The sequence below is a fragment of the Branchiostoma lanceolatum genome, chromosome 17 (genome assembly GCF_035083965.1).
Source record: "Branchiostoma lanceolatum isolate klBraLanc5 chromosome 17, klBraLanc5.hap2, whole genome shotgun sequence".
Classification (NCBI taxonomy): domain Eukaryota; kingdom Metazoa; phylum Chordata; class Leptocardii; order Amphioxiformes; family Branchiostomatidae; genus Branchiostoma; species Branchiostoma lanceolatum.
The window spans coordinates 10,794,822-10,818,382 of NC_089738.1; the positions used below are offsets into that span (position 1 = coordinate 10,794,822).

Below are 23,561 nucleotides of genomic sequence, written 5' to 3' on the forward strand. Positions count from 1 at the left end.
TATCCGTTAAGGAAATGCCTGGCATGTCTCAACAAGTCCCAAGGTCTAATTTAGCCAGAAGCGTGACTTAAAAATAAACCATTGTTGACTGTAAATCAGATGATGAGATTAAAGTATTTTTCTTATTACAACATAAACAGGAAAAGCTACACCCTGTTTTATTTCCTTACACACATAAGACCACCAAGAAGTACATCATATGGTAACTGTGCGTATGTAATAACATATGGTGTGCTGCAATGTTCTGGTAGTATTCCCAAGTGGTTGTTTGGATAATCCAGTCTTATCTCAATAGCACATAATGGGAGAAATAATGGACGATTGGAATCTCGAACATTTGCCGATTAGAACGATGCTCAACTCGTTGCTCATTTTGAGTGGGTAGGCAAACAAACAATACCACTTAGCCACTGATGGATCGTTCTTTTAAGAAATTTGTTGTCGCCTCTTTCGGTGCAATTTCCTATGCCTAGGTGCATTCCCCGTAGGTTTCCTGTCGCAGGAAACACAACATGGCGATTGAAAGGAGATATTGCTGATAAGACTGCAAGGTGGTGCCGCTCATATGCAAGTATTCAACCAATCATGGCTATTGTTTCATTTGTATTCATCTTCGTATGACAATGTCCAGAACATCTTGTAACAACTGTTTTCAGATACCATAATTTCCCACCCCATGAATTACATCCAAACGCAATATACCGCGTACCTCTCATGATGAACAATGAAGGCACATGAGTTTTACATGCTGCTATAAAAATGAATCTGGCATCGATGACTATTTAAGCAACTGTTGTCCTCGACACGGACGTAATAAAGAGACGAAATGTGTTGATTTTCTAAATGAGTTCCGGCCGATTGTCTTCAAACTGTAGGGTGCTTTCAGTGGATCCACTTGAGTGCCCTGTCCTCTTTCAGGTCTTCATTCATTCACAATTGCCGTCTTTTATTAAGAAAAGTGTATGTAAACGTTTATAGGAAACGCAGTGTACAGAGAATGCACAGCTATCTTTTGTACAAGCCAGTCCTGTCAAAGATAAGGAAATCTCGCGTCGTTCTTTAAGGAAATACGCGACATACTTGTCTGAATACCTTAGCTCAAGGAAGGCTTTGTCCGCAACTGTACCTCCATTCATGAAGTCTTTCTTATTCATAAACACGAACGATATCATTCACCGAAGATAGATGATCACATAATTTGACGCTATTCCACTTCCATATTTATGAACTGTTGGCTGAACTCTCGATGCCCTTTGTTAGGGCGTAACCACTAGGGTTTATCATTTGACGCTCCTCCCACACTTTATACACTGATATCACTGATACCACACACATTTGGTACTACACGTATAGGTGCACGGTGTACTTTTTACCTCTTTCAACTCGCTACGTACGATTGACAACAGTTCATGGTAGTTTCCGACGACTGTTCGTGTTTTCAATGGCACCTGGTGAGCAACACACTCTTTACCCATACCGCACGTCCTCTGATCAGACCGGGCGTCACGGATTGATAACTACCTGCCCGGAGGCGAGGTGCAGCCCGGTAACAATGAGAGAATTCCGGCGTCGTGGTGGGACCAGTCGTCCATTTGTCACGGAGGGCACAACGTGCGAGGACATCCCTGCAAGCGCCAGCTGCGGATCCCGTGCACCCCTAGGACTTAACCTTAGTAAGTCGTTTTACCACTTCTTTTCAACGTTCTCTCACTTGATATCTCGGCGTAATGAACATGTCAAAGTAAGAGCTGTTCAACCGGCAAAAATCGCGCTTTGGGAAGATGTTGAGATACAAAATGCCCGACTTAAAATGCAACAGGTGTGTCCCAATTAGTTGCTTAACAGGTGCGAATCCCACCGCGCTTGGTCCTTACTTTTCAGTCTTACTTTTGCCTTTTGCAAATGAGCTCATACTTTGCAATGAAGTATGACATTTTTCCTCGTAGGTTGAACAAACAGATTTGCTTGGGGATTGAATATGCTCAGTCGGACGGTTTGGGTCGAAAATGAATTTCAAGCCACGCCTGTGCACCCGGCTGTAAATTGAAAAGCAAGCAGGGGTCCCGACAACGTGTCATTTTCTGTCTGTGCCTTTTGATTCGCCAGCAGTTGTCTCTTCGCACCTTTTCTGTGATCAGAAATTATGGGAACAAGAGGCCGGTTTGTCTTTGAGAGATGCTGAAGGGAGTCCCTCAAGGGAAATTCCATTCCTACGTGACTAGCTTCACATTTATCTTTCCACAACTCAACAGGAGTTGGATTCAACCTAGTAAACGCAAAGATAGATATCTCTAGCTTCCTGTTTTTATCATTTTTGTTGTGGTGGTGGTATCATTAACCATAGTAGACGAAGGCGCAGTCGTTTCATCTTCGTAGCAAGGTATAATTATGGTCAGTTCGGTCCACGAGGTTTGTTCCTGTATTCTGCACATAGATGTCAACTCATATTTCAGATGACGATTCTTGTAGTTAGTAAGTTTGAATAGATGTTCGTACTTAGTTGACTCTAGTGATACCTGTGACAACAGATCAAGAAAAGTATGTACATTATGTAACTCTAATGTCGTCTTGTTGCAACCTGACAGGGAAAATTGCAGGTATGCTTCACAGATGTCAGTCACTGGGTGTTTCAATGGACGGCAACCCCGTCATCAGTTCGTCAAGATTACTGGTCCAACATAACATCTTTCAAATGGCACACGGCAGCCCGTATTTGTCATTCTGTAGCTTTCCTTTCTTCTCGTTGTTTCGATTGCCACGTTTGTGTTCAATGAAACTATAAGTTTCACAGAGAAAGATTTTCATCCCAGCTAACGTAAAAGATACCAATGTAATTTCCTTTGCCATTGGGCACAAACAAATAGACTAAAATGGCTTCCAAAAAGTGTCGCAATACTCGGAACAGTGTCCTATATAAAGGTCAAACATCATTGGTGGCCTGTATGAATTCGAACCCTTCAGACCTCCTACAGACAATGTTTTATTTGGAATACCTTGTGATGTTACACTGTATTGCTTGGCCACAAGGCAGCTAAACGCTTTATCCCAGACGCGTCCCTGTGGTTATGGATGAAGAGACTCTTTGTATAAAAGCATGTCCAGGATAAATGTATCAACATAGCTGACATTTTGATGTTTCTTCTACCATTGAGATATTCACGATGTTCGTCTGCTAAATTTTTGCTTGGTTATGTTTTGATAGACTTTTTCATGCTCATCTGTGAATAGTAGTTGAAGGAAGATGCTCCCTTTGGCTGTACATTTTTTGGAAGAGCGAGAAAGCCTCCATGTTCATAGTTGAGCGAAGTCCTGTCGTGTTTTCGGTATGATGAAAGCATGCAGATAAAAACCGAACGGATGCTTAAGTCCTCTTAATGTTGTTGTCAGTACTGGAGCAGCAGCATTCCGCGGAAAAACGAGAATGTAGAGAATTTCCGCGGTCGCAAGTGTGATGGACTTCTCGTTTAGGGTCACCGGTGACGAAATATACGTGCTAAAAGCAATCCCATCGTAGATTTATCGTTGTGCACTTTGCATATCGTCCTCTGAGTCTTAAGTTCAACTAATGTTTTAGCTGCTCAAAACACTTAGAGCGTGGAAAGAGCAGATACCTGAAAATAGCTGTATCATTTAGACCGTAACGTCACCAGATGTTACAAGAAAGATGTTCACCTTTTCACTCGAACATCTAAAAATATACTTAGTTTGCATATTTAGAATGTCCGCGCGTAGTTCTACTTGCTATGGATGTGTATACCACGGTGTGTATACATACAGGTGCTACAGGGAATGATACGCTGAAACCCAAGATCTTCTCACGATGATTATTCAACCAATTTACGACCTCTATTCTCCGTTAATGAGAAAACATTTTCTTTGCAGCAATTATCAGATGGTGTTCTCTTACATCAATTGTTTCCTTCTTCCTTGCAAAAATTGGTGCCTCCATTCCATACGTATACCGGATATCTCTATATCATAGCGGCAATCTCTTGTTTGCTTTGATAATAGCTAGTGGCAATATAACACCTTTAAGAGCCATGGCTTTTTGTGCCGCGTTTGATCTTTCCCTGTAGCTTAGTGCTTTTTCCATACGGCATCATTTTAGTCAGGCATTATAGTTTCGACAAAATCCGTTGGTTTTGTTGACTGAAAGAAATAATCCGACGGATCCTTCCATTGCAAATTAGCTGGCCTAATACGCACTGCTAACCATGTGCAGCATGATCCTTAATTCAAATGCTAGAGGGCAACATAGCTGTTATGTTAAATGTATAGAATAGATGTTTTGTTATACATGTGTAGATAAATGCAGTATTTAAGATGCTATGTTTCCGCAATAGCGATACGAAATTGCCTCTATCATTCTGTAGTTAAAGTCGCATCAGAAACGAATTCCGAGTTTCATAAATAGCACCTGTTAATGAGTTCCTTTGCGAAACGCTTCTTTCGTAATTACATGATATAAGTGACAAAAATTGTTGGTTTTAACGTTTAATTGCATGATAGAATCACTCAAACAAATCCATTTCTTCGAATACAAGAAAAGCATTTGTCTCAAGTCAAATCACTGTAAGAAACCTGAGTACATTCGAAACAAACTCATATGTCACGATCTGACATCCTCGTTTGGAATTCGATACTGAACAACAGATAAAACAAGAACATTAATCATGACATAAAACAGAACAGCTTTAAACACCATTATCTTAACGGAAGTAGGGATAAGCTGAACAAATCGGACTGAGGTTTAGATAGGCGTTTCTGGGCAATTAAAGCTCTCTCATCAATGTGCTCAAGACAACTACTCATTAAAGACATCATCTCAATAAGAAAAGATTGAGATGGTGTACGCGATTTTGCAGTGTTCTCACGATCTGTTTGCAATCTCGGCATCAGGAAGAATTTCTTTGATTCTTCTACATTGATTGATCGAGGGTTATCGATCATAAAGTCACACCCTGTAGGTTTAAGAAGAGGGTACCCCCCCCTCATTACAACCTCGACGTCTTGCCGAATCTTGTGAAAAGTAAAAGCAGTACCTTTGCACAATTCTGAATGGGGCGCGTATTTTGCTAATGTTTTCAAATAATGGACATTAGTTCGTTAAAACTTTCCTAATCGTTACCCAATTAACAGTAATGTGGTCCCCGGACGGCACTGCCGAAGGCAAATACTTCTGCTTTGTTCTCATGAAAGAGATTAATTACCACATTCCACACCTAGTGCGGCTCGTCTTTGAAGTAGGCTTCTTCTTGTTATTTTGAGACTGATTGAGCACCAAGCTCGGTCAATTTATTATCATTGATTTACGATTGATGCTGCGTTATTGTATAAAGACCACTTCTTGTAGGGCCTCATTAGTTTTAACCACATTCAATTTTTCAAACTATTCATCTTCTGACAAAAAAATTAGCCATAATCAGAGACGTAATTGTTTACCATAAGTCTCTATTTTGTGCAGTTTATGTTAAGCATCTGAATAAGAACATTCTTTAATTGTAGGTTGCGTAAGAACGTTTGGTAGAGTGCAATCAGTGATGCACATGGAAAACATCACAATGCTAGTTCCTGATAGGATACAGTTAACAGCAACCTAGACTGTGTCTTAAAAAGCTTTAAACATACGGGTGACCAAAAGGTGCACATTAAGAGAGTGCAACATATTTAAAAAATGCTGTAGCTGTTTTTTCCGCTTGTCTGAACAAATCCCAAGGTTTGTGCATAATTTGCAGCTAGGACATAAGTATTCATACTAGTACTTCATGAATAAAATATGTCCTGTGTTTGTTTTTAGATATAACAGACGAAGCCAATACACTGTGAAGGAGGCACCATGAGACTTTTCCTCTGCACCCTTCTGGCGTTTGTCGCTACAACGAGTGGAGCATGGAGCTTCTGGAACCCGTTTGGCAGTAAAGGTACGTACAGTATTCGGTATTCTAGTTTGTTGAATGATACATTCTATCAATGTATATCTTCATGGAGCATGGAGCTTCTGGAATCCGTTTGGCAGTAAAGGTACGTACAGTATTCGGTATTCTAGTTTGTTGAATGATACATTCTATCTATGTATACCATTGAGTCCCCGTATTGTTGTTTCGACACAGAAATAAAGTTAGGGTATCTGTTGTCGTGCTATCGATCCCTGTACAACTCACAACGTTTAAAGTTAACATTAACCCCTTTTATTAAGACCTCTGAGTATTTCGTAAATTTTTTATAACAATTGATCTTAGTACAAAATATGATTTGAAACGATTCAATTATAATCAAACTTTATCAAATCAGTATAGCAGCCATGTTTGTATACATTACTGAATTGCGTTTACTTATTACACAGTGCCTGATAGTAGCGTCAGTTAAAAGCTAAATTGCAATCACGATTAAACTGCATGATATGACTTATGATTAGAGTTTTAGAAAATACATGAAATTTGTGTAACTTTTGATAATGTTCTAACTTTACCCCCATGTAGATGTAGTACGTAAAAATGGTCAAAGCGACTGCGTCATAACTAAACAATGTATCCCTTTTCTTAATCTTACAGATCAACTTCTCCGCCAAGACGACGACGACCTTATTCCAGACAAAGACTGCTACCGTGGCAATGGTGAGAAGTACCAAGGTCGTATTTTCCTGACGGAGAAGGACGAGATGTGTCTGCGGTGGGACTCCTCCGAGGTGCTGTTCCGCTCGTACAACGTCCTGACGCACCCCGACGGGGAGTACGGGGTGGGGGAACACAACTACTGCAGGAACCCCGCCCCCGGGACCGTGTCCCGACCCTGGTGCTACGTGGCGTCCGAAGACGACTGGGACTACTGCAACATTCTGAAATGCATGGGTATGTGTTTGTCAATGCGTAGCCACAGAAATCACGACAAATTCACATAACGCTTTGTGTTTCTCCACAGCTTTCAGAATCGTATAAGCATCATACCCCTATTCCACTAGGGTGGCGACCTCGCTGCGACCGAGCGATTTGACAGGTGCAGAGCACTCAATTGCAAAGAATTTCACAGACAAAAAGGAACGAATCTTTCTTTCTTTTGGGCTTTGTGTGTTTTGTTGCCTTTTCAGTCATACTTTTGCATTTTGCATGGTATTCCAATCATGAAGTCAAGGGTTACACAAATTCTATCCAGCGCGATTGCCAGCTAGTGAAATGGGGGCCTAGTCTTATTGATATAAGTTATTCTTTCAAAATCCTTCTGTCATGAGCTGTTTTTGCCTTCAACAGCCAGCATTGTTGTTGTGACAATATTGTTATAAAACTCGTTCAAGTGCAAAGTATCTTCCCATATACATTATATATCATTTTATCTTTATATATTATTATATGTCATAGTACTTGTAAATCTTTCCATGTAGTCTATGGGTGATTTATTTGATTTTTTTACCGGAACAGAGGATGACGACATCTGTGCCGAGCCTGTGTGTAACAACATCTGCGAGTACGGCTTCAAGAAGGACGATAGTGGGTGTGACACCTGTGACTGTAAGGATCCTCCAGGTAAGTACTAATGTCTTAAGACATGTTATATCAAACCTTCAAGTTCAGCATGTGCACAAATATGTACAATGTTAACACTACCAACGCTGAAGCATCATTATCAGCAAACGCGTTATTTTCTTTTTGTAAATAATCTCTTTTGTACTTTGGTCATATCCTGAATTTTTGCACACATTAAATCGATAGAGTATAGAATGCACTGTAGCCAGACATAGAAAAAGCAACACGCATGAATACGAGACAATTTTATGCATTTTCCTGTTTACCAGCATGTAAAACCTGTTCCATTTATTGAATGGGAAGAATGAAAAAAACAAGATACTATTTCATTTTCACCACAAGGTGTTGTTAACGTGTTACATATTGTAATATATTGTGTAATCCTAAAGAATAATACACGTTACGCAAATCGTGTTTCTATAGTTGGCAAACGTACGACGGCAAAGCCCATCCCAAAGCCAACACCCGAACCTACCACCAAGCCCGAGGAGAAGAAAACGCCGAAACCAAAAGAGGAGACAACGAAGAAGGCCCCGATGAGCGCCATGTGTCCAGCGATCGATCTGTCCGACATGAAACCATCGCCTATCTCCAGTTGTCCATCCGGGTCTATGCACACCGTTGGTAAGGTTTGCTGGGTCATGTGTACCAATGGAGCTCCGATAGAGATCGCTGTGTGTCAGGAAGACGGCACCTGGTCCAAGGACTTGTCCGACATCAAATGTAAAGGTTAGTCATCTAAAACATTTTGTCTTGTTATGTCTAAACCCTATCATCGATCAGGGAGATATCATAGTGTGAATCATGTGAATGTTTTGACAACGTGTATAGTTAACTGTCATACATGCGCAGTGTATGAGTTGATTGTCATGCACATATACAGTTTATCATCATTCATGTCTACTGTACTGAATTGCCAAGGTCAGGGTAATTCCTTCTCGTTACATTGAAATAGAATTTTCCTTCCATGGCGTTTTCTTTTAACGTAAAAACATTTCCCAGTTGATGACGATGATTTTTTAAGCTATGGTTCTACCTTTGAATCGTCCTAGAGCTAATTGTCAAATGATGCGAACTAATTAGTACATGTCGTCATCTTAATTCTATTCCTAGAATCAGCACCTAAGGTGCCAGCCGAACCCACAACACCGAAGGTGGAGGTCACCACTGCTGCACCTGTCAAGACAACCGTCAAGAAAACAACCCCGAAGCACACGACGGTCAAACCGACGGTTGCCAAGACGACCCGAAAGCCCGAAGCGGCCGAGAAGCCGGACCCTGCCACCATGGGCCCGAAGAAGACCGCCCCACCTTCCCCTGCACCGCTGACCAAGACGTGTCCGAAGCTGAACATCCCCGAGAACTCGCTCACCAACTGCTATGGTGCAGAGCAGAAGGTGCAGACGTCATGTGGAGTTCTCTGTCTCAAATCTGATAAGACTGGTCCCATCACCATGACTACAACCTGCTTGGAAGACGGCAAGTGGTCGAAACCAAAGGAAGGAAAGCTCGCATGTGAAGGTAGGACGTCCTTGCCGTTTATAAGATGTAGTAGGCATGAGTGCCAATCAATTAATAGATACTCATATTGTACCTTGAATTTTTAGATGCTTAGTGTATGATCTTAGCGTATACTTACATAAAGGGCTATATAAATTACACACTGTTAATGCCTTCTGGATCTGTGTGTGTGCGTGTGTGTGCGTGTGTATGTATGTGTGTGTGTGCGTGTGTGTGTGCTTGTGTGTGTGTGTGTGAGTGTGTGTGTGTGTGTGAGTGCGTGTGTGTGCGTGTGTGTGTGTGTGTGTGTGAGTGTGTGTGTGAGTGTGTATGTGTGTGTGTGTGTGTGTGTGTGTGTGTCTGTGTGAAAAGTGCTATGATACATCTGACTCATAAATGATAGTAGTGTCATACTTGTATCATGTCTTAGCCAAAGGTGTATGCAACCGTATGCATGCATTCAATATGTAAATTCCCAAGTCATTTTTATGATTACAATACTGGAGGTATGAAGTTTCCGAACTCGTTTTTGTCTTTTTCAGAGGACCCCATTATTCCTCCCAATGCCATGAGTGACGGAAATCTGAAGATGCCCACCGAGTCGACATCGGCCAGTCCTGACGGCGACAAAACCACCGCCAAAAGCGAGGCTGCAAAACCCACCAAAGCTGCCGACGCCGCCAATACAGAGAAGCCAACAGCCAAGCCAACAGTCAAGCCAACAGTCAAGCCAACAACTAAAGCTCCCGAGGGCACCGATGTCCTCTGCTACACTTCACGCGGAGAGAACTACCGCGGGAAAAAGGCCACCACTCGCGAAGGACAGCTCTGTATGAAGTGGAGCGACCCACAGTTGAAGTACTACTACTACAACACCAACAATTTCGGGAAGGAGGAGGGCCTGGGCGATCATCGGTACTGCCGGAACCCTGCACCGGAGTCTGAGCCCTGGTGCTACTACAGGGCCGTCAACGGGAAAGTCGAGTTCAAGGTCTGCGGAGTTCCGAAATGTTAGATCCACACACCCACACAGCTTTGAGGCAGTACTACGCGTGGTCAAGAAGACTCATTAAGTATTCAAAATGGCGGACGATTATAATTGATGAAGAGGATATAGAACTTGAGAACCACATACATCCCCAAACAGTATGTATTGTATAACCTTCAGTCGTGACGGCTTTAGGAAGATTCGGGAAAGCATCTGCTGGCTTGCCCTTGGAAGAGTTGGTATATATATATATACATGTATATATATTGAACAGTAAGTACAGTAAAAACTTATAAGTACCTCACAAGAAGAAAACAACACTTTAAAACTGACGAAACATCGCATTTTATCTTTTATCGAAAGTTCTGCATACAGGTTTGATATCGCTGCTCTAGTTAAACATGTATGAAAAAAACATTCCTTCTTAGCAGTTTATGTAATGTATTTTTTTGGTATTTACATGATTTGATCTAATTTGCTTGACTGTCTGTTTCTTATCAACAGATAAGCATATCTTAATTGTCCTACTTTTTAGTTGGTGCTGGGGATTCTAATTCTATAAAATAAGTAAAGGTTGTGAGGATGTCTTCATTTGATGACATTTTTAGTAGCCAATTGTACCGATTCTTCCGGTACACCCCCAGGTAAAAGTGTTGTAAACCCGTAACAAATACTACATAGTGGTACTACTGCGCGATGATAAATTATTCCAGTTATAAGATAAAGCAAATGAACAATACATCTTTAGCACAGACAACCAGAAAAGTAATAGGATATGTGTAAGATCATTTCAGGTCATTAGTCTTAGATGGTTATCTATATTTTCTATGTTCGAAAGCAAGTGTCATAGGAATAGCCATGTACATGTACTACAAGTAGTTAATCGTTGTATATTGAGTAACTAACCTACCTCACTGTGAAATTGTTTGTGATTAAGGTAAAGGGAAAGTACTTCGTTTTCATGAACTTTTTTTCTTTCGTGTTCACATTTTTATGTCAAAACTTCTTTTCTTTTCTCCTTTTTATTTATCAATGTCTCTGGCGGTTTATAATAAATCATGATCATCAATAAATTGCCTTCAACAGAAAGTGGTTTTGATACTGAATCAGCGTTAATATTGTATTTCACATCGAACACTTATATTCATTGAAGAAAAATTATATGGAGTTAATGATACGGCACCAATACTGGGAGTATTCAAGACATTGTACCTATTCAACCCTTAGATGTTCAATAAAAATATTTTGTTGAATAAAAATGGGGTGCATATCATCCCTGAATCATCACCTATAATATGTCTGGTGGACAATTAACTATAAAATGGTTGAAACTCAACTTAAAATCACTTTGGACCATAATTTTTAAACTTACAAATCCACCATGTTAGAAGAAGCCCTATATTTCATATGGCCACGAAATACACAGTAAAATATGATGTCATCATAACTAGAGCATACTACCTTCTACATCGTGGTGTCTATATATTTCTGTCATAACATATTAAGCAATATGGATAGCTGAAGTTACACAGGTATACTACTTCTGTCGTGTCTTTCCAATTGAAAGTGTCAAAATGTCACATTCTCCTCTAACCGATCCCTAGTATAAGGACAGGCTCCTATTGTACCCAACAACGCTCCGGGGATTCTTTATTTACAGAAAGATAGATAAGTACTAAACGGGACATTCAAAGTAATTTATCACAACGGCTACTAGCCGACTAAACAATGGCATCATTGTACGTGCTTACCCTGCTAATGCAGAGTTGTCACCATAACCTGTGCAGCCGCCATTTTGCCCGCGGGAAACAATAATGTGTTAGATATCTGCACCTGTGTGGAGCTGTGTGAAAGAGTATGGCTCCTAAGTAGCTTTCTACGCTGAACATTATGTCCTCAGCAATAAGAGAGGGACATAAAGCGAAGATTATTGAGCCTACATTGGTCGATTTCGTGTAAGATGTATGCGCCCCCCTCCCCCTGTCCCCTCCATCACTATATGTCACAATACGAAACATAATGAGGCTCAATTTTGTCGTAGATACACGATGATTGTGCTGGTTTACGAGCGGAGATACTTAAATTTTCCATCCACAGCATTAAGCACATCTGAATTACACCACCAAGCAACACCCACCCCAACCTCCTTGGAATTACCCAGTTTCTGGTCAAGGGCTATTTTGAACATGATAGTACCGCCCGGGTATATCATCAGTTGTTTTGAACAATGAAAACGGATAGGAGTTACATCCTCTAGCTTACAAATTGCAAAGAATGTGAATTCATTCAAGTCGCCTGTAATCTGTTCCTTCCACTTGGGAGGATTCGAACTTTCACCGATCTGTCTATAGGCAAAAGCATTAAAATTGAGAGCTATATCCTAACTGATATCGATAGATATGCAATCTATCAATTAAAACAGAGCTTTGTCCTTGAAAAATAGGCTTCGGATTTGTGGTAAATGTTGACTCATGGATCTTCACGTGGGGTGCCATGCGGGGTGACCCACCCTGCGGCGGTTACCAGAAAAACTCAAATTTTAGACATGATAAAATTACATCTTTTTCAAACATAAAACTTAGATGTTTACTCAAAAACCTATTTTGTAAGTCAAAATTCCTCATTTTCAAGATAACAAGATCTGATTTAGTGTTCACTGGATGTTTTTGGTCATTGTGTGATTTCGGAATAAACAAAGATTATATGATTAATGGTATGGGTGAAAGTGAGAATTCTTTAGACCCCGCCTTCTCGTCGGACTGCTTTCTCACTCGGTCCCAGTCGTGTCTGGTCGGAGGTTGTGTGAACGCCAGAGTCTCCGACAATCCACGAAGAATCTTCGGATATCAGCTCCTCAAACGTGAGTAAACATGATTTTGGCATATTTTCGGACATACCACGTGTTCGAATACAGGTGAAAGTACGAGGGTCTGGGAGTGAAAGTACGAGGGTCTGGGAGTGAAAGTTTTAACGCTTTTGCTGTGTAAAGAATGTTGAAACCAGTATCGGTACAAAGAATTCCAAGCATAATTTACTGTGGTTAGTGTACGTCTAAGGCCAGGTTTTTGAAACTCCTCAATTACCCATAGCAAAGTATTAGAAAAGGTTTAGAGGCAGTTGAATGGTCTAATCTATTCGTTTTCGTGCGCTTCTAGTTAAAGTAGTGTAGAAATTTAAAAGGGACCGACCCCTTTGTTTGTATCCAGACAGCTGTCACAAGAAGTCTGCACAATATTGTTGATGAGATTCTAAATTATTCGATGTACGCTGCCACTGGTTGCAGATGATTTTCAGACGACAATGTTGATCGTCATCTAGACGTTATTGTCGGTTGATCACAGAGCTCGCATTTTGCAGCTTTTTTATGCAATACAAACGGTTTCTTGATTTATAAACAACAGTCTATGATGTATCATAATTTTAAGGTTGTATACAAAACACAAATACATGTTTGTACAATGTATATAGCTACATGTATGTAGCCAAAAAACAAAGCTAGACATCGTAAGACCTGGTGTAAAGGTCACAAACAAAGGGTCGGAGAATCACAGACTCAGTGTCAAATGTCAAATAACTTTAGACACCAGAGAGATACAAATGGTTCGGAAATTTGAGGCATGAGCGTAATTCAGAAGTGCATGTTTTTGTATGTACTATATGTACTGCTGCGATGTTGATTTAAACAAATAAAGTTTTGAGAAAGATTTGAAATGTATAGATACTACCTGTTGTTACCTTGACGTTTAAACTATGTCTCCTGGGCACTTATCTCTCTTTGACGGTAGTCCATGATCCAGATTGAGACCATGTGACTAAGGCTTTGATTGTTTGATATTTCCCAGGCACAAGGTCCTTTAGGATGTAGAGATGTACAGATAAAGCTGCAAAGGAACTCAAACTATTGTATCATACTATCCCTATAATCTACGACCGAACTATCAAACGTTTAGTTGGATTTCAGGTCATGTAATATTTCATCTTTAGCCCGACGAGACTACTAGTTTGCCAACTACCAGTCATTCGTCGTAAAGTACTTCATGGCTAAGAACCTCCATTGTGCTGAAAACATTCTTCAAAATCATAAAAGGATTCTGCGTAACTCCTAATGTATTCCTGTTGCACTTAAAGATGATTATCTTATCTACATGGGTATAAACAGTCCTCATAGAGACCGTAGCAGTATACAGATCTTGTGATCCCCGATTTAGCAAACTTGGAAAATACAATACAGATCATTCAAGGCGGTTGGCGTATATAGGCGATTATTGCCTGTGTTGTCCTCGGTAGCTTATGACCTTCAAGAGGCCCAATGTCCTTTACGATAAGGTCTAATTGATATACGTATTTGACATTCCAAGCGTAACACTATTCTTCGCACACCTGTTGATGATAGTCATCTTTGACTTAACTACAACATTTCGTCGCAGTTTCAATCAAATCACATTGGTCGGCGTCTATTTGAAGTTTTTCAACTTGACAAAGTTAAGTATAGAAATTGGTAGGATTGGCTCTGTGAGATACATCAGGAGACAATTAATACAGTTCGTCTTTGATCCGTCGAGGTCATGTGAAAATGATGCGCATCGTAACTGTCAATTGTGGCGCATCCTCGGGGGACGTTCGACCGCCCTATCCTTGAGTAGATATTAAACAAAACATGGTGTCAGAAGGTCAAACCACACCGAACAGGTCTAGACAAATCCTCGGTCGGAACGACTTATCGATGTTTTCTGCTCAATGGACTGTACTATTATAACCACAGACGGTGCTATAATCGCTCTGAGGACAATGTAGGTTTCCGGACTTGGTTTCCTCGTTCGTCTAAATGTCTGGGAAAAACATCAACATTCCAAGTAGAACGAGGGTAAACGTTTCCTGAAGTATTTTCAGCAATTGGAGACTGACAAAGACAAAATTGTTCTTGATTTATTTACATGCTGCGGTCAATATGACATAAATGTGACATAATCAAAAATGACATGTGGGTTTTTCAATTTTGATGAATCACAATGATATTGTTATTATCTATATCATCCTAATTATATCCTTAACATAGTTGCAGTAATGTCTGACTTATGGTAACAAGGCGCGAATGACATTCGAGGTTAAGGGTTATATGATAATCAATGACGATATTATCATGACAATTATACAATAATGATAACAATTATCGAATATCTTGCGACTGTAATTCATTATTAGCCTCCTTCGCAGACTTCCTATGAACAGCGGCGTATATATTGGGGGGGGGGCAAGGTTCTCTAAAGGGAGTTGTGTAGCCAAGGGAGTTGTGTAGCCGAGGGACACAACTCCCTCGGCTATATACAAATAGCAAATTTAAAATTCATAGTAAAAAAGATATTCACCTTGTTTTTCAGGATCCTGCCACGATGGGACTGTATGTCACTAGTCTCGTGCTGGTAGTTTTTATAGCTGTCCAGTTGGAAGTAAGTATGTGGATCCATTATTAGAGCCACTTCATTTGAACTAAATGAAAATGAGATATCTATCAGTGCTGCTGTAGTTTTACTGCACGCTTGCAGCCATCATTTCGACTTTTGAATGTTTTATTTGATCAATATCTTCATGTATTGCATTGTTCTTTCATTATATCGTTGGGTTCTTCAACCTTGTTTACAGATTGTACTTTTTTATTCGTTTAGGGCATTCGTGGATTAGACTTTAAATGTAAGTGCGCTAACACGATTTACAATTCATTGTGATATATTGGGGATAAATGGTGAATATATTTATACAGTCAATTCATTTGATTAATGTATTACCAATACTTTTTGGTATAAGAACTTTAGACGTCCAGCACACATAGACAGCTGGAATCTCTCTTCATTTCTTTCTCCTTTTCTCCCTCTTACTGATCAATTGTCACCACGTAACAATATCTGAAGGACACTTCAAGGTTACGGATTACATGGATAGGACTGGAACAGCATTTTTTCTCCCTAAGTCAGAAATATCATGATTGAGCTCGCGATCGAGACAAGCTTGTCGCATGATTGTACATGTAACCGTTACGTTACCGGTATACCACGAACAAACATTCTGTTTGGACAAGGGTTTACAATGAGTGTATGCCAGGTAGCACGTTACTTTTTCCAGGTATTGGCATAGTCGTGGGGCACTGCATGATGGAGTGTGCCAGTTCAAAAGAGGTCGATCTCTTTTAAACCTCCTTGGTCAGTTGTAGGTCCTGTGTTACTTGATAGCGATGACATTTCGTGTTCGGAGGCATGACCCTCAGCATTAACGATGTAAAGTCATTATGTACTCATTAACATCTCGTCTGTCCTTTAATCTGACTATTTGACCGTTGGGGCACCACAGAACATCTTACAATCCGCTTTGTCCACCCTTCTCGGTTTTTTGTTCCTCGCAAAGTTTCACTTATTTTCTTATCATAATAAGTCTTATCAATCAATTTTCTGCTATCAACCTCCAATCTTTTCCGTTGTCTACCGGTACTCCTCTTTCTTCCTCCCCGGACGGTTCTTTGCATGAGCTCATGAGAGTTATGGCTAGTCCCGATGACCGTGACACGTGGCAATACATTGGGTACAGTAGACTGTTGAGTGGTACCTCACCTAACAGCCCTATAATTTGAGTACAATAGATGTTGTAAATGTGCATTGATTTCCCACTTTCAACACCTGTAATTCTTCTGTGTTCAGCCATTCGGGCGTCCATGAAGCTGAACGATGTCGACTGTTACACCGGAAGTGGAGAGAACTACCGAGGAACTGTGGGAGTGACGGAAACTAACGAACCCTGCCTGGCCTGGAATTCTATTGACATAGTTAACTTCCGCGCCATAAGCACCAAATCGTGAGTCAAAACAGGATATGCGTAAACTGATGATATCAGATTAAAACGATACTATTAATGATTACACACAGTTTCCCTATCTGCACTGAAACAAAACATGCATACTGGGTAGCATTCTTCTATACTCTTTGAATAAGATTAAGAGGGCAGTTTTATTAAATTTTTGTGTGCTTTTAAGATACCATATGCAATTTACACCAGACGCTACCTTTCTGGGACATTGGTTTATATATGAATTACGCATAAAGAAGACAAATGTTTAAGTGGAGAAATATTGCAATGATCTACCATAAAAATACAACCAACCTTACAAGGGACGCTGCTCTTTTACTGCTGATTTGGTATTTGTTATCAGTAATCAGTGTTATAAATTAGAGTTGCTAAATGGATCATAATCTTTATCATTATCTTGCGAGACTGATGAATGCCTACTTCTGATATCATTGTCGACCTCTTCCAGAGTTGCTGCCGGGAAGTACAACGTCGGCAACCACAACTTCTGCCGTAACCCCATCCCGGGTACCGTGTCCCGCCCATGGTGTTACGTAGCCTCCCGGAACGACTGGGCTTTCTGTCCCGTCTCCAAGTGCACTGGTAAGGGCTTGGTCACATTCTTGTCTAACGATTGTCGTACGATTGTATTCATGGAATAATCGTGCACATGTCGTACAGAATTTAGCTGTCTTGATACGTAAAAGGCTGTCGAAGATCCTTGTTGCAGTGGTTGGTTCTGTAGCCTCTACCAGGCTCCACATATCGCTGAAAAAATAGTAGAAAATCGCCAAATAGACAGATAACATTTTGCGACCTGTCTATTTGGCGAATTTCTACTATTTTTCCAGCGACCTGTGGAGCCTGGTAGAGGCTATTGGTTCTGTGACTTCTTTCACCGTCTGCTTGAAATTTCTATCGCGTCACACTCGTATGACGGCCTACGATTAATGTGACGTCACCGTAAGCTTAAGGCTAACCCTCCAGGCGAAACTCGGAGCCTCTTAGCTGTCATGGAATATCGAGCTTCAGTACTCAATGCCAACGAATTTCCATAATATCTGCATTCATTGAATTCCAATTCTTGATTAATCTTATTTTTGTTGCATTCATGACATTGAATATGAAATATCAGCTATTTGAACGGGTAATGTCTTAATTCCTAATAACGGAATAACATACAATGCATGCTACAAAATAAACTTGGCTCCTAGTCATATTCTATAAGCTAAATCTATGATATACGCTCGCGCGTGATTTCACCTTAGTTTCAGGTATAGACTGTAGTAATAACTGTACCACCCCACCCTCAATCTGTCAGCTTCCGCTTCCGGTATTACCGGCGGCGGCCAGTCCCAGAGAGTCAGTCCCGCCGTGACGTGCCCAGCCATAACAGCGCCCCCTACCGCCGTGACCGGATGTGCAAAGAGCAAGGTCTTCCCTGTGGGCCATAAGTGCTGGGTGCTGTGTCCGACCGGGCAGAAGATCATGACCACAGAGTGCCAGTCTACTGGCAAGTGGAGCGTGGACCTCTCTAAAATTACTTGCTCGGGTGAGCAACCGTATTTTGTTTGAATTATTATCTTCGCCGAGTACTTGTACTCGGAGAGGATTATGTTTTCGGTTGAAAAATCTGTTGGGTGGGTCTGAATGTATGTCAGGAGCATAACTCAAGAAAGCTTCAATGAATCTTTATGATTTTCGGTAGGTGTGTAGTGGTTGTGCAAAGAAAAGTCAAGTTCGAAAATGGTTCACCTTGCGTTTTTCAACAGTACTGCAGCAGACTTTACATTTTTTTGTGTTTGTATGTAGGCAAAAAAAGTGACGGAAACGTTGATGGATCTTCATGATTTTTTGCAGATGTGTAGATGTTGTGGAAACGGGGGCCAAGTTCAACAATGGTTCCCCTGGTATTTTCCGTTGGTACTGCAGCGGGATTTGTGTGGATGTGTATTTGTATGTCGCCAGCATAACTCAAGAAGATGTTGATGGACCCGTATGATATTTAGTCGATGAGTAGGGATTACAGAAAGGAAGGTCAAGTTCGATAATGGGCCTTCTAGCGGGTACCTAAGGTACTGCAGCGGAGCTTCCAAATTTAGGGGCATTTTTTTGAAAGTGCTATGGTCATGATTTTTGTGTGGTAGATAGTTCATGCCACATAAAGTAAGTACTGTAAATTTGGGCCCCCTAGCGGCTTTTTAAGAACTGCAGTGGGTGTTTTTGTTTTGACATTCGGACATGAATAACTTGAGAAGGGGTCGACAGATCGTCTTGATGTTTGGTATGTAGAGAGCTCAGATTGTGCTTTACATTATCAATAACTAATTATGCAAATCAGGAGCTAATTTGCATAATTAGTAAGGAAAGTTTGTTAGCCTACTGCATTTCAATGGGACATGGGACAGTGTCAGGTCATGTAAACAGATGGCCTTGCGCAAACGTACATGTAGGTCAAATAAATAAACTATTCTCCAAGCAGAGGTGTGGGTCCTGCTGGTTTAACGCGTTCAGTTTAGGCCTTTTTGTTCAAAACGGTTGGCGACATAACGGAATAGGGACAAAATAGAAAGCCTGACAAAAACACCTAAAAACACCTAGAAACACGTCAACAACCAGCCAGATTTATTCTATTCATATATATTGACTGTACTATTTCATCATCACTTTCAACTTACAACACTGCAATATCGAACCTTTGTGGCCCATATAATATCAACATACTCATATTTTTTTCATGACCAGTTATAACATATATCAGCACACTCTACACATATACTAGTCCTGTACCACCAAATGATTTTTAACCATATCTAGACTGGACTCATTCGCCCCATCATAACTTCCAAATGGTATGGTGCATGATCAAATTTGCAGGGGGTGATAAGCACGTAAATATTAATCACTCTCCATGATTATTTGGCGAAGATAATGTGTTTGTGGAACTCTAGTTTCTTTTTAGCTTTGTCTCTGTATTATCCTATGTTGACCCTGACATACAAGTTACAATGTGTACAAATTTAAAATGTGATTGACTGCCGGGACTTGATGTGATGCTCATACACTCATTACTTATAATTTCTCATGAAGCAGCTAACATGAAGAAAGACTACGTAATTGTGTGCCTTGTTCTGACAGAAATTTATACGCTCATACGAAGTAAATGTAAAAGCCCCATTAAGGTAGATCTCTCTCATTTCTCTTCCATTTTGCCTTCTAGCTAACGCTGCATCACAAACTGGAGGCGGAAGTACCGGAGGGAGCGGTAGCACTGGTGGGATCGGGCCGCTGGACAAGGTGTGCCCGGCGCTGAACGTCCCCACCGGCGGCTTCTCGAACTGCAAAGGGCCGCAGCGCATCGGGGCGACCTGCGGAGTCGGGTGCCTGGGTGCCGTCACTATCGGGGTGGAGTACATCAAGACCACCTGCATGTCGGACATGAAGTGGACGAAGCCAACTGAGTTCACCGCTACCAAGACCAAACTGGGGTGTGCAGGTATGGACGCAAATCAAATCACTTTCATTTTTCTTTGGTTCGTTTGCCGAACAGCTAACGATTCCCGAGCAACCAAAGACTATCTAACATAAGGTATCTTAACATTTGGGCATGCGCATTAACGAATCTCGCCCTTTCTCGCGAGAAGTGCTCTGAGAACTTTATCCAAAATGGCGACGTGTCCGACAAATTTTGGGATATTTCGCGGGCCTTGAACGTCGCTTTATGGACCAAATAAAGCATCAATTGTACATGGATGTGGTGGATGATTGGCTATCAGGTCTCTCAACCAAAACCACCGCTTTATTGACACGATTCCTCCTTCCCCTCCCCCTTCCCCAGGAGCTCCAGTCATCCCGCCAAACGCCCTGCATGTGCCCGGTGGAACTACTGGTGGCTCCACCGGCGGAGGGCAGGGAGGTACGAGCACGGCCTGTTACAAGGTCAGCGACAAGGGCAAGTCGTACCGCGGGACCCAGGCCAAAACCGCCAAGGACGCGAGCGGGAACCAGTACGACTGTCTGAAGTGGGACTCACCAGAACTGAAGTAAGTCATACACGTATAGGTAGTACTAATCCTGTTAACTGTATGTTTGTTGTATATTTTGCCTGACCCTAATACCTCTTCCATTATGACCTAAATGAAAAGCGGCCTGCAGACCGACTTGAGCTTCTCATGAATAAACGAAGGCTCAAACACTTGGCTATACAGGCCTTTTATTTGGCGCCATGTTGGATTACATTGCTGCTTAATCCAAGTACCCGCCAAAATGGTCGCCTGGGCTTTCAAATCCAAATATACAGTCTCTACCACTCGAATCAGCTTACAAGCGTTTATGAATTTTCTTGCGTGAGATATCAAACATGATGTGTGGTTTTAGTATGTTTTGTTTCTGGGTTCGGCTGCAGCATATGTAACAAATATTAACAGATATTACAAGATCTGGTTTGGTCAAAGCATGGTAAAATAATAAGGTAGATTTACGTGACAGGACATTGAGATCAGTGTACTAAGCTCCCTGCAATCCAAGTATGTACTTAGTGTACCATCGAAGAATTTTTGATAAAACTCACATATTTTTTTTCTTTGTCTGTTTAGGTATTACTTCTACAACATCGCCAACTTTCCGAACAACAAGGATGGAATCGGTAAACACAACTACTGCCGTAACCCCGCCCCTGAACTCGAGCCCTGGTGCTACTACAAGTACCAGAACAAGGTTCAGTTCATGGCCTGTGGGGTGCCGAAATGCCCCTAGAAAAAGTAAAGTTCACTGAGAAGTGAATCGCAGGATTTGCTACGAAAGTGAACTTTTTGAAAGAGTCCAAAAAGTTACCACCTTTTTAATCGGATCTTTCAATTTGGAGTGATAAGATTTTAACAACTACGTTTTGCAGATAATTTCTTATATCCTCAGCAAATATCTAATCTTTGCCATAAATGGGTGGCAATTCCCTTTATAATCAAGTTTATGACAACATGTTATGTACCTACCTCTCCCACTGACCATCAGGGTGCTATGATGATACTTTTGTGAACAGTTGAACGTTCACAGTTTTTTTGTTCATTCTTATTACCAAAACACTTTTAAGTGATTTTATTGTTAGTGCCTATATTTGGCGACTTCCGAGGCAAATAATGCATAGATCCAGAGAGTTGGCCAAGTATTTTCGGTAATAGCACAGATATACAATTTACTGCTTGGCCAAAGACCGTCACACACACAGAGACACACACACACACATAAATACATACACACGCACACACACATCTCCAATTGTCTATGGACACAGACACCTTGCTTTCTGATTATGCTATTATTACATTGTTGACGTTCTAGTGATATATAATCTAGACTTTTAAACGCATAAGTAGCTTGTAACAGCCTACGGTTTGTTAAGCAGCCCTTCATAGTCAATAGATAACTTATCTTATCTCTCTCTGTAGTTCAAATGAAGAGAAACCAAGCTATGTATAATCTAATCGATTTCTATTTCAACTTAACTTTTAGGTTAAGGATACATAAGTTAAAACAATAAAATATTATGCATGCCTCAGTTTTTGAGACTTAGTTTCCTTTCTTAGTCAATTTGTTTACTTTCTCGTTTGTTGGTGCTTATTCATTCTATCTTATCATAATCAATGTACTATTTGTCCGGAAACTCAAGTCTGCATTGCAGTCAATTAAATACATGTATCTTTAATTACAGTTCAGATATTCAGTGAATTGCTACTATACATGATGGAAAATATCAAGGTACGCACGTACAATCATAGATAGCAGTACACGTGACTGCGATTAGATGAAACTGTAAAAGTATGACGACTTTGTAGTACATATCATACACGACAAAGCAATGCAACATAATAATGACAGAAATACCAGATTCTGAATCATTGTACCTTCCGTACTTTATTCATCAATACAACAAAATAGTTGACACGTCGATAAGAATTTTGCAGAATATTTTCATGCATAATCTCTACCTCTCCTCTATTTTGCTTGGTATCGTTCACATTAAACGTGTATGCTTACATTTGCCTCCTGTGCCTATGTTTGTGTTGAGCTTTTTTTTCTCTTCGGGTTTTTTTTCCGTTATCTAATAAAGTGTGCTGGTCAAACAAATGTTTAAAGAGTGGCGTTCTTGTAATAATACTGGACTGTGATCTGCAACAGCGACATCTACCGTCCGCTGTATACGTAAGCAGCACAAGCAAGGCTTGCATGAATGGCGAGGGTGACACTTCCCCGGCTACATTAGCTCCCCCTAGCGATCCATCTCTTGTAACTACACAGTCCAATGAATGCATTTTAATAGGGTGTTGTTACCAACCATGTTGGGTGGCTAAACCTGAAGAGACCAGGCAGAATCAGGTTTGAATCTATATATCAGATCTATAGCATATACACATGGTCTGAATGATCCATACAACTTTCCTATAGTTATGACAGAACTAACCACAGACATAAGCACACAATGACAATGAAGAAAAACAGCAATGCAGGTGGCATTGTCTCCCGGGATCCCATCGACGCTGTATCAACAACTGTCGTTTGAGAAAGGCAAAAAAGTCATATCGTGTTCAAACATCCGATGGAGACAAGAATACTCAATTTTACACTGCGGAATAGATGGCAGATATGAGGTAAAGTTTGGACAGAATAAAGCAAGGAAGTTCAATCAATTTGTGAATTGAACCTTTTTTTCTAAAACAAAGGAAGTGATG

At 40.8% G+C, this 23,561-nt stretch overlaps 2 protein-coding genes across 2 annotated transcripts; both read left to right on the forward strand.

Annotated features, from left to right (window-relative positions):
• The first annotated feature begins 1,361 nt into the window (after positions 1-1,361).
• LOC136422852 (plasminogen-like) lies at positions 1,362-11,094 on the forward strand. Its single transcript, XM_066410760.1, has 7 exons — positions 1,362-1,673; positions 5,798-5,921; positions 6,552-6,848; positions 7,413-7,517; positions 7,941-8,246; positions 8,631-9,038; positions 9,560-11,094. Exons 2-7 carry the CDS (start codon positions 5,837-5,839, stop codon positions 10,030-10,032), a joined length of 1,674 nt encoding a protein of 557 aa, XP_066266857.1. The 5' UTR covers positions 1,362-1,673; positions 5,798-5,836; the 3' UTR covers positions 10,033-11,094.
• Positions 11,095-12,738: 1,644 nt separating this feature from the next.
• Positions 12,739-22,868, forward strand: LOC136423093 (apolipoprotein(a)-like). Its single transcript, XM_066411114.1, has 9 exons — positions 12,739-12,865; positions 15,384-15,452; positions 15,669-15,693; positions 16,692-16,845; positions 17,306-17,439; positions 18,158-18,388; positions 20,057-20,332; positions 20,675-20,879; positions 21,432-22,868. The coding sequence occupies exons 2-9, from the start codon at positions 15,396-15,398 to the stop codon at positions 21,589-21,591; spliced, it is 1,242 nt and encodes a 413-aa protein (XP_066267211.1). The 5' UTR covers positions 12,739-12,865; positions 15,384-15,395; the 3' UTR covers positions 21,592-22,868.
• The last annotated feature ends 693 nt before the right edge of the window (positions 22,869-23,561 follow it).

What these genes read in the sequence shown, in the direction of transcription:
- LOC136423093 (XM_066411114.1), top strand. Translation starts at nt 15,396, where the DNA reads ATGGGACTGTATGTCACTAGTCTCGTGCTGGTAGTTTTTATAGCTGTC. An exon ending in TTATAGCTGTCCAGTTGGAA is followed by an intron (nt 15,453 to 15,668) that starts GTAAGTATGTGG and finishes TTATTCGTTTAG; the next exon opens with GGCATTCGTGGATTAGACTT. An exon ending in TGGGACTCACCAGAACTGAA is followed by an intron (nt 20,880 to 21,431) that starts GTAAGTCATACA and finishes TTGTCTGTTTAG; the next exon opens with GTATTACTTCTACAACATCG.
- LOC136422852 (XM_066410760.1), top strand. Translation starts at nt 5,837, where the DNA reads ATGAGACTTTTCCTCTGCACCCTTCTGGCGTTTGTCGCTACAACGAGT. An exon ending in CAACATTCTGAAATGCATGG is followed by an intron (nt 6,849 to 7,412) that starts GTATGTGTTTGT and finishes TTACCGGAACAG; the next exon opens with AGGATGACGACATCTGTGCC. An exon ending in AGGAAAGCTCGCATGTGAAG is followed by an intron (nt 9,039 to 9,559) that starts GTAGGACGTCCT and finishes TGTCTTTTTCAG; the next exon opens with AGGACCCCATTATTCCTCCC.